Genomic DNA, 16,351 nt, shown 5'->3' with positions numbered 1-16,351 from the left:
GTCTCCAAATTATTTTTACATGAGGGGCAGTGAACAAGGGTTAGAAGGACCCCCAGGAATAAACTGGAGCTCCAAAAATTAAAGTGATCAGCTCAAAATCACCAGACTAGTTGGCAACAACCCCAGCCTTTCCCTTCCCTCTCTCCCACTGCCTACTCTCTCTCATACTGATGTCCCTTATCATTTGATCACCCCAGACCTTGATGTCATCAATTAGGCAGTACATGCAGAGTTATTTACAGAGTACACAGCAGTGTCAGGTGGAATACAGAAATGTCGAGGTGAGAGATATTTTTCACAGAGGGCTGAGTCAAGCCATTTGTCCTTAATCCAAGCCTCTTCTCTGCACACAGGACGACTAAGGAACTTACAAGTTGTCCCTCACACCAAATGGTCTAAAAATAGGACCTGTGAGATCCACTTAACCTGCTCTGTGGAGGATCCAAATGATAACATCTTATTCAGGTGGCAGGTCTCAGGAAACACACTTCAAAGTGAAGCAAACCTCACTATCTCCTGGGACCCCAAGAGTTTCGATGAAGAGACTTACACCTGCGTAGCTGAGAATCCTGTCAGCAATTCATCCTTCTCTGTCTCTGTCCAGAGTCTCTGCAAAAGTAAGTCTGTCTCAGGTTTCTCTGAGATCCTTGAGTGGCTGTGGGGTGAGGGGTGTCTCTTGTGCTCTTTATGATTCCTAAAACAGCAGTCCAGTAGGAGACAGCCAAGTGACACTGGGATGGGACAGACATCCCCTGGGGCTCCATGCCTCTCACTCCCCCAAAGGTCTCTCCTTCCTCCCTCCCCCTCCACCAACCCTTTCTCCAGCCCACTCAGAGCCCAAGAGCAAAGTCCTTGGGAAGGCATGATTGCTTACTCCCACTGGCTCTACCAGGCTCCACCATGCCCTGTCTGCCTAAATGGGACTCCCACTCCCAGAAAGCCTGCTCAGACCACCAGAGCCTCTGGGTATAGAAGAACCCACCCAACCCCCAAAGATGGTCTAGAAGAGATGCAGTAGAGGCTCTAAAAAACCACTCTGGCCCTCACTCGATGTGTCTCAAGTGCAACTTCTTTTTTTTTCTCTTTAGGTGTTACTAATGAAAAAAATGAACACCTGGATACCATGTGGATTGTAGTGGCAGTTTCTTCAATGTGTATAGTCGTAGTCATCATCGTGTCGTTATTTGTTTGCAGGAAAAAAATAGGTTTCCTTTCTTCCTACTTACTGTCTCTTCTCCAAAGTTCCAGAGACTTAGTGTTTGGGGCCTCCACAAGACTCTGTCTTGTAGAAGACAGATAAAGGGAAGGAGGATGCAAACCCTGGTTCAGCTGGTCCACTGGGATGACACCTGGGTTGTGAATACACATGTGTTAATCTCCTAGAAAAGTGTCTTACTGGAAAATGCAGGACCCCGTCTCAGGGCCTGCCTGCCCTTCCCTTTCGGGTCCCCTTCCAACACACCCTCTAGAGAGATACATCTAGGGGTAGGGGGTGGAAGGCTTCTCTCACTATAGTCACAGATTTCAATTTCCCTGATTTTATTTTTCAGGTTTCTTTCAATTCTCTACTCAGCAAACCCAGTGTCCTGGTGAGCATCCAGACTCTTAACTCCCAATCATAAAGCAGATGGGAAGAACCAAGTGAAAAGGAAAGAGGGGCGGTCAGAGGGCCGGATAATGAGAGAGGAGGGAGTCAGAATGTCATTACCCAGATGGACCAGATGGTGCAAGGGGATAACACCTGGAACTGTGAAAGTTTGTCCCCTGTGTGACTTACAGGGTCCCTTACAAACATGCAAACCGGTCACTCATGCAATTTCTTGGGGTAGATTAGGGTCATTCCCCGCTCTGACAATGGAGAGACTAAGCGCCAGTGAAAGGACTCATGACCTGTCCATTATCAACAGGAGGAGCAGGGTAAAGACAGGATTATGGCATCAAATGCCCAAAGACAAATTGCCTGACCCCATCACGCTCTTCAGCCAGGGTTTGGGCACTGAGTGGACACAGTCAAAAGAGAAAGTATGATATAGAGACAGAAACACAGGCTCTGAACTCAGATTGGCATTGAGTCTCATTTCATGGGTGAGAGATACATGACTTCATGCACGGAGGACCTGGCATGAGGTTTGGAGTCACAAGGCATGCATTCAAATTCTTGTCTGATCACTTCCTGTGTGAGTTTGCACCAAGTCTGTAAAACTTTCTGAGCCTCCAGTTCCTCATCTCTAATATAATCAAATCCACTCTAAGGAGCTCTAAAAAGTTTAATAGTATTATATATGTGAAATAATCTGGCTCCATTATGCTCACCAGTGAGGTTCTCTAGCTCCTGTGTAGGCAGTGCTATTTGGTCCCAGAAGCTTCCCTTCCTGTGAAGTCAGAGGGAGACTCTGAGGCTTTAGGATAGCTCAAGGCCATGTGTCCCTAAGGAGATGAGGTCAGAAATAGATCACATGACTGAGAATGTTCTGGTTCAACCCAGAACTCCAAAGACTATCAAAAATGAATGAACCCTAAGGAAGGGCCATGCTTTGAACAATTGCCTCTCTGGGGTCAGAGAATGGCCTGGGGTAGACAAGGTCCTGGGAGAGCAGACCAGAGTCCTTCAGCTACTGACTGTGCCTTCCTGTGTTAACAGCAGAGACTGTGAGGAACTTAGAGTATGCTTCCTTCTCTCCAGGGAGCACTGTGTATGCTCAGGTCACCCATTCAAACAGGGTGAGTACTTTCAGGTTTATACTCCTTCATGGTCATTATTTTTACAGTCATTATACATGACCTTGTCACCAAACTTTTCTAAATTCAAATGACATACACCATTGAGGAGAGGCAAAGGCAGCGACAAGAACTGCAGAGTTATGTGAGGGACCTTTCTAGACCTCAATGTTCACACCTCAGTAGAATGTTGACTCATATCCTGCTTTACATTGCTTAATCTAACTGCTTAATGCATCAGTAAGTCTTGTCCCTTCAGCTTAATTACAAGCTGCCTGGAAGTGAAAATTATGTCTTCCTCTCTCTTCCCCTATGTCTTAGCATGATGCTCAGTAAATACTTGCTGGATGGATCAGAGTTCATTTAAGTTTGAGAGCCCTCGGAGGGCACGATTCTGTATCAGGGGCTTTCTCATCCTGGATGTAGGGGAAATAGGGGAGCTCAGAAGAATCTCTCAAGAGGGAAAGAGGGGCAAGAATTTGCAATCCCTCAACAGTATAGGACACTAAAGGCATGAGCAGTCCTCAATCGTCCCCTGCCCTCTAGCAACATAACAGGATGGCCTTGGTCAGGCATCAGGAACTCCTCGCCATGCATCAGTAATTCCCCATCAACCCCAAAATAAAGCACCCGCAGGTGGTACATTTCTAAATAACACTACACATCCTGAGAGGCCAATTTCCATGTCTTCTGAAAAACAAGCCAAGAGAGCCATCATTCTTCAGTTGATGGAAACAATGGTCTGCCTAGAAATCTTGGATTCCACAAGCAAATCTCCCTTCACAAAGCCCCTCACAGGTATTTGCAAAGTAGCCTCTGAAGCTAGCCAACAATAAGAAGTGCTCTCACTTCAGATATTTCAATTGCCTTTCCAATTTCCTCTTGAAGACAAGATGAATTACTCTCAACAAACCAAGAAACTCTCCAGCAAGTTTGTTATCTTTTGCTTAGCAAAACATGGTACTTTGAAGAGTTTCAGAGGTTTTGATAACACCCAAAATATGCCTTAATTAATTTAAAATGCCAAAAACTATGAGCATGGGGGACTTCTGTTACTGCCGGACTTTTTATTCCAAGCAGAGCCATTCTTAAGACAAGATATTCCTGCTCTACCAGTTCCCCATGCTTGAGGAGAACCCCAATGACATGATGACCAGGCAAATAGAAACACAGGGGTAAAATGAAGCAGGCAATAACTCCAGTTATAGGTAGTAAAGATCTGAGACAAAAGATATAATACAATAACCATCTAGTGTGTAGGTTAGTTCCTAAAAATAGAGGAAGGAGAGTAGATTTGGATGCAGGACAAGAATGCTTTCTTTCCTTCACACCACCTGCCAACAAGGTCGCCCTTCTGTCTCTCTCTGGTTCTTGAGACCACCGGTTTGCTGGAGTGTTGTGCTTCTGTTTAGGGCTCAGGGAAGGTGACTAATCCTTCACAGGTTTAAGAGCTAGTGGTGCTTTGTTTCCAGCTTCTCTTGCTAAACACTCCCCAGAATTCCTCCTAAAGAACTTTGACATCATCCCTCTTTTGTCACACTGCCTTTCCCAAGAATATACAGTAAGTCCCTTACATATGAATGAGTTCTGTTCTGAGAGCATGCTCATAAGTCCAATTTGTTCTTAAGTCCAACAAAAGTAGCCTAGATACCCAACTAACACAATCAGCTATATAGTACTGTACTGTAATAGTTTTATAATATCTTTCACAAAAATAATACATACAAAACAAAAAACACAAAAAATAAAGAAAACATTTTTAATTTTACAGTACAGTACCTTGAAAAGTACAGTAATATGGTACAAGAGCTAGCATACAGGGGCTGGCATCGAGTGAACAGGCAAGAAGAGTTACTGACTGGCAGAGGAAGAGGACATGGGAGATGGCAGAGCTGAAGGATCTCCTGCAATAGGAGGTGGAGGGCAAGCTGCAATTTCACCCATACCTGACACTGATGGTACAGGTTCTGGCTCCTTGCTGCATTCAATTTTATCTATTCTCTTGAAGAAATGATCCTGTGATGTCTGGGTAGTAGCTTTTTTTTCTCACCATAGATGACACGGTAGCACTGGATCACATTCTGAACGGCTGTTGCAAACTTCATATACTGTTCTATATTTGGGTCCTGTGCCTCAAAAACTAACAGTGCCTCCTCAAATAAAGAAAATCCCTTTGCCATTTCCTATATCATGAATCTATTCAGTTCTTCAATTACTTCTTCTTCCTCTTGTCTCTCTTTTTTCTTTGAGCCTCCAATTCTATCAGGTCTTCATTAGTAAGCTACACAAAGTAAGTACACAAAAGCTTATGTACTTACTTTGTTGTCAAGTACACAACCACTTGACATGACAATGTACACCAGACACGTGAACTAACTTACGTGATTGGACATGTGAACACACGTTCACATCTTTGATATATCACAACTTGAAGTCTCATAGGTAGGGGACTTACTGTATCTGTGTATGTGTGCATTTCTCTTTATGTGAGCCAAATTGGTATGATTGTGTTTTACAGGAAATGGAAATCCCAAAACCTGTGAAAAACAATGACTCCACCACAATTTACTCTGAAATTCAACAGTCCCAACAGGTAAGCCTATGACTGACACTTCTTTTTACATTCTTACCTCTCTTCTCAGACCTATGACTTTGCAAATATAGTAAAAGTAAAGGGACCATTTTACAGATGCACAAATACCAGCAGGATACAGAAAGTCTCAGGACAGCTCCAAAACACATCCAAGAAGCTATCTTGTATTAGGATCACCACACATAACTGAGTTTTTAAGCTACTTGTTTTTTAAATTTAATCCTGCTTATGCTGTCAATATCCCTTTCTGCCTGTTAGTACTCTCCAAACCACCTCTATATCCATGAGGAGTGGCCTGATGCTGTAGTCCCTATTGACCTACTTTATTTTTCTCTTTTTTCCATTACAGAAAGCCCATCTATTCCAGGACAACTGCCCTTCACAATGTCATGTAAGTTGCTGAAAATCTTCAATGGAATTCAGGAACGACACATCTTCTCCTAATCCTATGAGAGAGAACAGAGCTTGGTTTCTGGCTGACAACAGAATTTGAATATCTAGGATTATCAGACTTGAATCTGCTTACCTAGGTCAAACATTTAAGGAATAACATCATCTTCAGCATATGACCCAAATAACAATTTCTAATCAGCTCCAAGTGAAAACATACATCAGATACCATGCTTGAAAAAAATCCTCAACAAAATACTAGCAATCCGAATCCAAAAATACATTAAAAGGCTCATACACCATTATCAATATCAATTGAGCAATTTCAATATCTGCAAATCAATCGGTGTGATACACCACATCAACAAATTGAAGAATAAAAACCATATGATAAGGGGTGGAGTCAAGATGGCATTCTAGGAGAATGTGGAATTCACATCTCCTCACAACTAGGGCACCTACCGGGCACTGGTAGGGGACCATGAACACCTAAGTGGACAGGAGGAACCCCCAGCAACCAGATAGGGCGTGGGGGGAGTGTAGGGGTAGAAGAAGTGGAGGTCAGAGGGGACTGGTGCCCCTGAGGGGTGGCTGGAGGAGGGGAAGGGATTCCACGCTCGAAGGGGGAAATTGGGGAACCACTGGGAGGGCAGAGGATCAACAGGGAGTGTGGCTAGGTTTCTCCTGTCCACTTGGGCCCCCTGGAACCTGCTGAGATCCTGGGCCTGATCCTCTGCCCACCTAGGGATCCTCCAGCCACACGGGTCTGAGGGAGAAGGAGAGAGGGAAGGGGGAGCAAAAGTAAAGGCCAGACCTCCAGGACTGGCACCCCTGAGGGGTGGCTGGGGGAGGGGAGGAGTTCCTACACCTAGCGGGACCCATCCATGGTTAGGGGTCCAGTGGCTACAGGGGAGACCCTGGAGGTGACAGTGGGGGAGGGGCACAAAGGAATGGAAGGGAATGTGGCCAGTGCTTTCCCTGTCCACTTAGGCACTGGAGAGCCTGTTGGGCTCCCTGGCCTAATCCTCTGCCCTTGGAGTCTCCCTCCTTACCTGCAGAGCCCAAGCCCTGTTCCTACACCCCCACCCAGGGCTCTACCTCTACTCTCGGAGACCCCTCTGAGACGCCCTCCAATGCGGGGCCTAAACACCACGCACACACCCTCACTCAGGGCCCTACCTCCAAACTCCAGAACTCCACACTCCAGAGGCCCTCCTTTCTACGTGCTGCCTCTTCCTTTCCATGCAGGTCCTAAACAGAGGCCCCGCCCCATGCTTGAACATCACCCAGCCTAGGCCCCGCCCCCAGGGCCTTTTCTGGCTATGTGGTCCTGAGTCTAGGCCCTGGCCCACACGCAAACATCATGCTCCCACCTGCCTAGGTCCCGCCCCACCCTAAACTCCGTCCCTGCCTAAGTTCCACCACCACCTAAACTCCACCCCCATAGCCAAGGCTGTTTTTTTTTTTTTTCTTTTTTCCTCTTTTAGATTGGGGTTCTGTTTTACCTTGTTGATTCATTGTTGTTGATTCTTTTATATTTTCATTTTTCCTAATAAATCTTTTATTTTTCTAATTTTATTTTATTCTTTATACTTTGTTATTGTTCTCTACTTTTGGCTTGTTCCCCACCACCACCTTTTTTTTTTTCTTTTTTTTTTTTCCTTTTTCTGTTTTGGTTTTATTTTGCCTTGTTGCAGTTGTTTCAATTAAACTTTTATTTTTCCTAATATATTTTTTATCTTTCTAATTTTACTTTGGTTTTTAACTTTGATATTGTACTGCTCCTTTTTATCTTTCTTTCTTTCTTTCTTTCTTTCTTTCTTTTCTTTTACTGTGTCATGAAGCTTGTGGAATCTTGGTTTCAAGGCCAGAGGTTGGGCCTGAGCTCCTGTGGTGGGAGCTCTAAGACCAAATCCCTGGACTAACAGAGAATGTCAAACCCCAGGGAATATCAGTAGGAGTGAGAACTTCTGGAGGTCCTCATCTCAGCACCAAGACCCGGCTCTATCCAGCTGTCTGTAAAATCCAGTACTGGACATCTCAGGCCATACAACCAGTAAGACAGGAATACAGCACCACCCAGCAAAAAAAAAAAAAAAAGAAATGACAAAAAATTATGTTACAAACGAAGGAGCCAGGTAAAAACCAATAAGCCCACATAAATGAAGATGAAATAGGTAACCGACCTGAAAAAGAACTCAGAGTAATGATAGTAAACATAATCCAAAATCTCATAAACAGAATGGAGAAAATACAAGAAATATTTAAAAAGGATCTAGAAGATCCAAAGAGCAAACAAACTGTGATGAACAACACAATTACTGACATTAAAAATACTCTAGAAGGAATCAATAGCAGAATAACTGAGGCATAAGAACGGATAAGTAACCTGGAAGATAAAAGGGTGGAATTAACTGCCAGGAAGCGGTATAAAGAAAAAAAGAATGAAAAGAATTGAAGACAGTCTCAGAGACCTCTGGGACAACAATAAATGCACCAATTCAAATTATAGGGGTCCCAGAAAAAGAAGACAAAAAGAAAAGGTCTGAGAAAATATTTGAAGAGATTATAGTCAAAAACTTCCCCAATATGGGAAAGGAAATAGTTAATCAAATCCATACAGGAGAGAGTACCATACAGGATAAACCCAAAGAGAAACAAGCCAAGACACATACTAAGCAAACTATCAAAAATTAAACACAAAGAAAAAATATTAAAAACAGGAAGAGAAAAGCAACAAATAACATACACGGGAATCCCCATAAGGTTAACAGCTGATTTTTCAGCAGAAATTCTTCAAACCAGAAGGGAGTGGTAGGACATATTTAAAGTGATGAAAGGGAAAAACCTACAACAAAGATTACTCTACCAGCAAGGATCTCATTCACATTCAATGGAGAAAATAAATCCTTTACAGACAAGCAAAAGTTAAGAGAATTCAGCACCACCAAACCAGCTTTACAACAAATGCTAAAGGAACTACTCTAGGCAGGAAACACAAGAGAAGGAAAAGACCTAAAAAAACAAACCCAAAACTATTAAGTAAATGGTAATAGGAACATACATAATGATAATTACTTTAAATGTAAATGGATTAAATGCTCCAACACACATAGACTGGCTGAAGGGATACAAAAACAAGACCCATACATATGTTGTCTACAAGGGACCCACTTCAGACCTAGGGACAAAACAGACTGAAAGTGAGGGGATGAAAAAGATATTGCATGCAAATGGAAATCAAAAGAAAGCTGGAGTAGCAATTCTCATATCAGACAAAATAGAATATTACAAGAGACAAAGAAGGATGCTATATAATGATCAAAGGATTAATCCAAGAAGAAGATATAACAATTGTAAATATTTATGCACCCAACAGAGGAGCACTTCTATACATAAGACAAATGCTAACAGCCATAAAAGGGGAAATCGACAGTACAACAATCATAGTAGGGGACTTTAACACCCCACTTTCACCAATGGACAAATCAACCAAAATGAAAATAAAGAAGGAAATAAAAGCTTTAAATGACACATTAAACAAGATGGACTTAATTGATATTTATAGGACATTCCATCCAAAAACAACACAATATATTTTCTTCTCAAGTGCTTATGGAACATTCTCCAGGATAGACCATATCTTGGGTCACATATCAAGCCTTGGTAAATTTAAGAAAATTGATGTATCATTTATCTTTACTGACCACAGTGCTATGAGAAGATATCAATAACAAGGAAAAAACTGTAAAAAAAAAAAAAAAGAACACATGTAGGCTAAACAATACACTACTAAATAATGAAGAGATCATTGGAGAAATCAACACAGAAATCAAAAAATACCTAGAAACAAATGACAATGAATACACAACCACCCAAAACCTATGGGATGTAGCAAAAGCAGTTCAAACAGGGAAGTTTATACCAATACAAGCCTACCTCAAGAAACAAGAAATATCTCAAATGAATAACCTAACCTTACACCAAAAACAATTAGAGAAAGAAGAACAAGAATAAAAACAAAAAGAAAAAATCCCAAAGTTAGCAGAAGGAAAGAAATCATAAAGATCAGGTCAGAAATAGATGAAAAGAAATGAAGGAAACAGTAGCAAAGATCAATAAAACTAAAAGCTGGTTCTTTGAGAAGATAAACAAAATTGATAAGTTATTAGCCAGACTCATCAGAAAAAAAAGGGAGAAGACTCAAATCAACAGAATTAGAAATGAAAAAGAAGTAACAACAAACACTGCAGAAACACAAAGCATCATGAGAGATTACTACAAGAAATTATATGCCAATAAAATGGACAACCTGGAAGAAATGGACAAATTCTTAGAAAAGCACAACCTTTTGAGACTGAACCAGGTAGAAATAGAAAATATAGACGGACCAATCACAAGCACTGAAATTGAAACTGTGATTAAAAATCTTCCAAGAAACAAAAGCCCAGGACCAGATGGCTTCACAGGCGAATTCTATTAAACATTGAGAGAAAAGTTAACACCTATCCTTCTCAAACTCTTCCAAAATACAGCAGACGGAGGAACACTGCTGAACTCATTCTACAAGGCCACCATCACCCTGATACAAAAACCAAACAAATATGTCACACACACACAAAAAAAAAACATGTCACAAAAAAATAAAACTACTGGCCAATATCTCTGATAAACATAGCTGCAAAAATCCTCAACAAAATACTAACAAACAGAATCCAACAGCACATTAAAAGGATCATACACCATCATCAAGTGGGGTTTATCCCAGGGATGCAAGGATTATTCAGTATATGCAAATCAATTAATGTGATACACCATACTAACAAATTGAAGGATAAAAACCACATGATAATCTCAGTAGATGCAGAAAAAGCTTTTGGCAAAATTCAACACCCATTTATGTTAAAAACTCTACAGAGAGCAGACATAGAGGGAACCTACCTCGACATAATAAAGGCCATATATGACAAACCCACAGCCAACATTGTTCTCAATGGTGAAAACCTGAAACCTATTCCATTAAGATCAGGAACATGACAAGGTTGCCCACTCTCACCACTAGTATTCAACATAGTTTTGGAAGTTTTATCCACAGCAATAAGGAAAGAAAAAAAATAAAAGGAATCCAAATCAGAAAAGAAGAAGTAAAGCTGTCACTGTTTGCAGATAACATGATACTATACATAGAGAATCCTAAAGATGCTACCAGAAAACTACTAGAGCTAATCAATGAATTTGGTAGAGTAGCAGGGTACAGAATTAATGCACAGAAATCTCTTGCATTCTTATACACTAATGATGAAAAAAATCTGAAAGAGAAATTAAGGAAACACTCCCATATACCATTGCAGCAAAAACAATAAAATACCTAGGAATAAACCTACCTAAGGAGACAAAAGACCTGTATGCAGAAAACTATAAGACACTGATGAAAGAAATTAAAGATGATACAAACAGATGGAGAGATATACCATGTTCTTAGATTGGAAGAATCAATACTGTGAAAATGACTATACTATCTAAAACAATCTACAGATTCAGTGCAATCCCTATCAAACTACCACTGGCATTTTTCACAGAACTAGTACAAAAAATTGCACAATTTGTATGGAAACATGAAAGATCCCGAATAGCAAAAGCAATCTAGAGAAAGAAAAACAGAGCTGGACCTGGACTTCAGACTATACTACAAAGCTACAGTAATCAAGACAGTATGGTACTGACACAAAAACAGAAATATAGATCAATGGAACACGTTAGAAAGTCCAGAGATAAACCCACGCACATATGGTCACCTTATTTTTGATAAAGGAGGCAAGAATATACAATGGAGAAAAGACAACCTCTTCAATAAGTGGTGCTAGGGAAACTGGACAGCTACATGTAAAAGAATGCAATTAGAACACTCCCTAACACCATATACAGAAATAAACTCAAAATGGATTAAAGACCTAAATGTAAGGCCAGAAACTATAAAACTCTTAGGGGAAAACATAGGCAGAACACTCTATTACATAAATCACAGCAAGATCCTTTTGACCCTCCTCCTATAGAAATGGAAATAAAAACAAAAGTAAACAAATGGGACCTAATGAAACTTAAAAGCTTTTGCACAGCAAAGGAAACCATAAAAACAATGAAAAGACAACCTTCACAATGGGAGAAAATATTTGCAAGTGAAGCAACTGACAAAGGATTAATCTCCAAAATATACAAGCAGCTCATGCACCTCAATATCAAAAAAAAAAAAATAACCCAATCCAAAAATGGGCAGTAGACATTCCTCCAAGGAAGATATACAGATTGCCAACAAACACATGAAAGAATGCTCAACATCATTAATCATTAGAGAAATGCAAATCAAAACTACAATGAGATATCATCGCACACGGGTCAGAATGGTCATCATCAAAAAATCTAGAAACAATAAATGCTGGAGAGGGTGTGGAGAAAAGGGAACACTCTTGCACTGTTGGTGGGAACGTGAATTGGTACAGCCACTATGGAGAACAGTATGGAGGTTCCTTAAAAAATGAAAAATAGAACCACCATATGACCCAGCAATCCCACTACTGGGCAAATACTGAGAAAATCATAATTCAAAAAGAGTCATGTATATGGAAAGCTGATTCACTTTGTTATAAAGCAGAAATTAACACACCACTGTAAAGAAATTATACTCCAATAAAGATGTTAAAAATAAAATAAAATAAAATAAACAAAAAGAGTCATGTACCACAATGTTCACTGCAGCACTCTTTACAATAGCCAGGATATGGAAGCAACCTAAGTGTTCATCGACAGATGAATTGTTAAAGAAGATGTGGCACATATGCACAATGGAATATTGCTCAGCCATAAAAAGAAACGAAATTGAGTTATTTGTAGTGAGGTGGATGGACCTAGAGTCTGTCATACAGAGTGAAATAAGTCAGAAAGAGAAATACAAATACCATATGCTAACACATATATAGGGAATATAAAAAAAAAATCCTAAACAAAGAACCTAGGGGAAGGACAGGAATAAAGATGCAAACATAGAGTGTGGACTTGAGGACACGTGGAGTGGGAAGTGTAAGCTGGGAAGAAGTGAGAGAGTGGCATGCACTTATATATACTATGAAATGTAAAATAGCTTGCAGGAAGCAGCCTCATAGCACAGGGAGATCAGCTCCATGATTTGTGACCACCTAGAGGGGATGGATGGTGGGAGGGAGATGCATGAGGGAGGAGATATGGGGTTGTATGTATGTGTATAGCTGATTCACTTTGTTATACAGCAGAAACTAACACTCCATTTTAAAATAATTATACTCCAATAAAGATGTTTTAAAAAAAGAGAAAAATTCCACATATAAGCAAAAAAAAAGAAATTAAATTATTCTTTAACACCATATACAAAAATAAACTCCAAATGGATTAAAGACCTAAATATAAGACCAGATACTATAAAACTCATAGTGGAAAACATAGGTAGTACCCTCTTTGACATAAATTGCAGCAATATCTTTTTCGATCTGACTCCCAGTGTAATGGAAATAAAAACAAAAATAAACAAATAGGACCTAATTAAACTCAAAAGCTTTTGCACATCAAAGGGAACCATAAGCAAAACAAAGACAACCAACACAATGGGAGAAAATATTTTCAAATAATGTGACAGACGAGATCAGTCTCCAAAATTTACAAACAGCTCATGCAGCTCAATATCAAAAAAAAAAAAAACACAACTCAATCCAAAAATGGGCAGAAGACCTAAATAGACATTTCTCCAAAGAAGGCATACAGATGGCCAACATCGCTAATTATTAGAGAAATGCAAATCAAAAATACAGTGAGATGTCCCCTCACACCAGTCAGAATGGTCATCATTAAAAATCCACAAATGGGCTTCCCTGGTGGTGCAGTCATTAAGAATCCGCCTGCCAATGCTGGAGGTATGGCTTCAAGCCCTGCTCCAGGAAGATACCACATGCCACGGAGCAACTAAGCCTGTGAGCCACAACTACTGAGCCCACGTGCCACAACTACTGAAGCCCATGCACCTAGAGCCCATGTTCCTCAACAAGAGAAGCCACAGCAATAAGCCCACGCACCACAGTGAAGAGTAGCCCCCACTCGCCACAACTAGAGAAAAGCCCGCATGCAGCAATGAAGACCCAATGCAGACAAAAATCAACAAAATTAAATAAATAAATAAATAAAGTTTTAAATATAAAAATAAAAAATAAAGTCTTTTTAAAAATCCACAAACAGGGCTTCCTTGGTGGCGCAGTGGTTGAGAGTCCACCTGCCAATGCAGGGGACGCGGGTTCATGCCCCGGTCCAGGAAGATCCCACATGCCGCGGAGCAGCTGGGCCCGTGAGCCATGGCCGCTGAGCCTGCGCGTCCGGAGCCTGTGCTCCACAACAGGAGAGGCCACAGCAGTGAGAGGCCCGCGTACCGCCAAAAAAAAAAAAAAAAAAAATCCACAAACAATAAATACTGGAGAGTGTGTGGAGAAAAGGGAACCCTCCTACACTGTTGGTGGGAATGTAAATTGATACAGCCACTATGGAGAACAGTAAGGAGGTTCCTTTAAAAACTAAAAATAGGGACTGCCCTGGTGGCACAGTGGTAAAGAATCTGCCTGCCAACGCAGGGGACACGGGTTTGAGCCCTGGTCCGGGAAGATCCCACATGTCATGGAGCAACTACTGAAACTGTGCACCACAACTACTGATCCTTTACTCTAGAGCCCACAAGCCACAACTACTGAGACTGCCTGCCACAACTACTGAAGCCCGTGCACCCAGAGCCCGTGCTCCACAATGAAGAGTAGTCCCTGCTCTCTGCAACTAGAGAAAGCCTGTGCACAGCAATGAAGACACAACACAGTTGAAAATAATAAATAAATAAATGTAAATAAATTTAAAAGATTAAAAAAAACAACAACAACTAAAAATAGAGCTACCATGTGATCCAGAAATCCCACTCCTGGGCATATATCTGGAGAAAAACATGGTCCAAAAGGATACATGCACCCCAATGTTCATTGCAGCACTGTTTTCAATAACCAAGACATGGAAGCAACATAAATGTCCATCAGCAGATGAATTGATAAAGAAGATGTGGTACATATACAATGGAATATTACTCAACCATTAAAAAGAATGAGATATGCCATTTGCAGCAACATGGATGGACCTGGAAATTATCATACTAAGTGAAGAAAGTCAGACAGAGAAAGACAAGTATCATATGAACTTGTTTATATGCAGAATCTAAAAAAATGATACAAAGGAACTTATTTACAAAGCAGAAACAGACTTACAGTCTTAGAGAATGAACTTATGGTTACCAGCGGGGAAGGGTAAAAAAAAAAAAGTCTGGATATTCACTTTCTGTTTGGTAACTAAGCAAATGGAGTTATGGTTGGCAGAGAGATTATAATTCAGAAGACAACCACTTCTCTCCTTTTAAAGAGCAGCAGGATTGTGACTCACTAGGAGGCAGTAGAGTTATATTGGTTATATGTGTTGTCTCTGGAGTTGAACAGGCCCATGTTCAAATCGTCATACATTATTTACTAGATATACCTCCTGGGACATGTTACCTAACCTCTTGGAGCTTTGGTCTCCTAGACTGAAAAAGGAGGCTAGCAGTACCTCAGCCCTCTTATTCAAACCAGGAACCTGAGTTATCGCTGGCTTCAGCTTCTCTATCACCAGGCCCTTTGGACTCTACCTCCAACTAGTGGACCTATCTACTTTTCTCAAAATCTTCAACCACCATCCTATATACAACCATCATCCTCTCAGCCTGGAATACTGCAATAAACTCTGAGCAACTCTCCCCAACATTTGCCCTTGGCTCCCTCCAATCCATTCTCCATGACACAACAAAAGTATTACTGTTAATATAAATCAGAGCCTTCACTTGTCTGCTTAAAATCCTGCAAGACTTCCCAGTAACATAGTTTTGGATAGTCTGGCCCATCCCAGCCTCAGCTAGCATCATTCTCCCTCCACTGTCTTTATTTAGCTTCCTTGATCTTCTTTCAGCTCCCCTATTAGAGGAAAGAGTACTCTATGTTAGAGTTATTTACATCTGCCTCAAGGCCCTTCCTCTGCCTGCCTGGATCCTCCTTATTTTTAGATGTCAGCTTACATATGTCACCTTCTAAGAGAGACCTTCTCAGGTCCCTCTATCTGAAGTAGATCTCCCTATTATTCAGTCACACCTTTCATGTCATTTATCGTGTGTCATTAAATATTTATTTTTATTTGTTTAATGTCTGTTTTTCCTTCTATACCATAAGCTCTTCAGGAATAGGGACCATGACAATTTTGTTTATCACTGTATCCCTAGCACCTAGCAGAGTATCTAGCACAATGTTCAATAAATATCTTTAATAAATAAATAAATAAAATATGTAATAGAGTTTTGTGAGAATTAAGTAAACAATGCACCTGAAACCCTTACCATAATGGTTAACACATAAAAGAACTCAATAAATGTCAGCCAGTCATCATTATTGTTGTGTTGCTGTTGTTGTTATTATTATTATTAAATTACATTCTCCTGCACTGACAGAATCTTCTTACATGCCTTCAGCACAATAAGAAAGGAAAAAGGATAATTGTCTGTGTATGCCACTTCCACATTAT

The 16,351-nt window shown here is 40.6% G+C and overlaps 1 protein-coding gene across 1 annotated transcript in view; it reads left to right on the top strand.

The window, feature by feature from the left end:
* SLAMF6 (SLAM family member 6) overlaps positions 1-5,714 on the top strand; it is a 28,342-nt gene extending 22,628 nt beyond the window's left edge. The window contains exons 3-8 of the mRNA XM_060088334.1: positions 354-617; positions 1,089-1,205; positions 1,551-1,589; positions 2,642-2,721; positions 5,237-5,311; positions 5,661-5,714. Coding sequence (XP_059944317.1) covers positions 354-617; positions 1,089-1,205; positions 1,551-1,589; positions 2,642-2,721; positions 5,237-5,311; positions 5,661-5,714 — 629 coding nt within the window. The remainder of the gene's footprint in view (positions 1-353; positions 618-1,088; positions 1,206-1,550; positions 1,590-2,641; positions 2,722-5,236; positions 5,312-5,660) is intronic.
* Positions 5,715-16,351: the final 10,637 nt, after the last annotated feature.

This window comes from Mesoplodon densirostris, chromosome 2 (genome assembly GCF_025265405.1).
Source record: "Mesoplodon densirostris isolate mMesDen1 chromosome 2, mMesDen1 primary haplotype, whole genome shotgun sequence".
Classification (NCBI taxonomy): domain Eukaryota; kingdom Metazoa; phylum Chordata; class Mammalia; order Artiodactyla; family Ziphiidae; genus Mesoplodon; species Mesoplodon densirostris.
The sequence above is the reverse complement of the archived record's forward strand: the minus strand, read 5'-3'. Positions and strand labels throughout refer to the sequence as shown.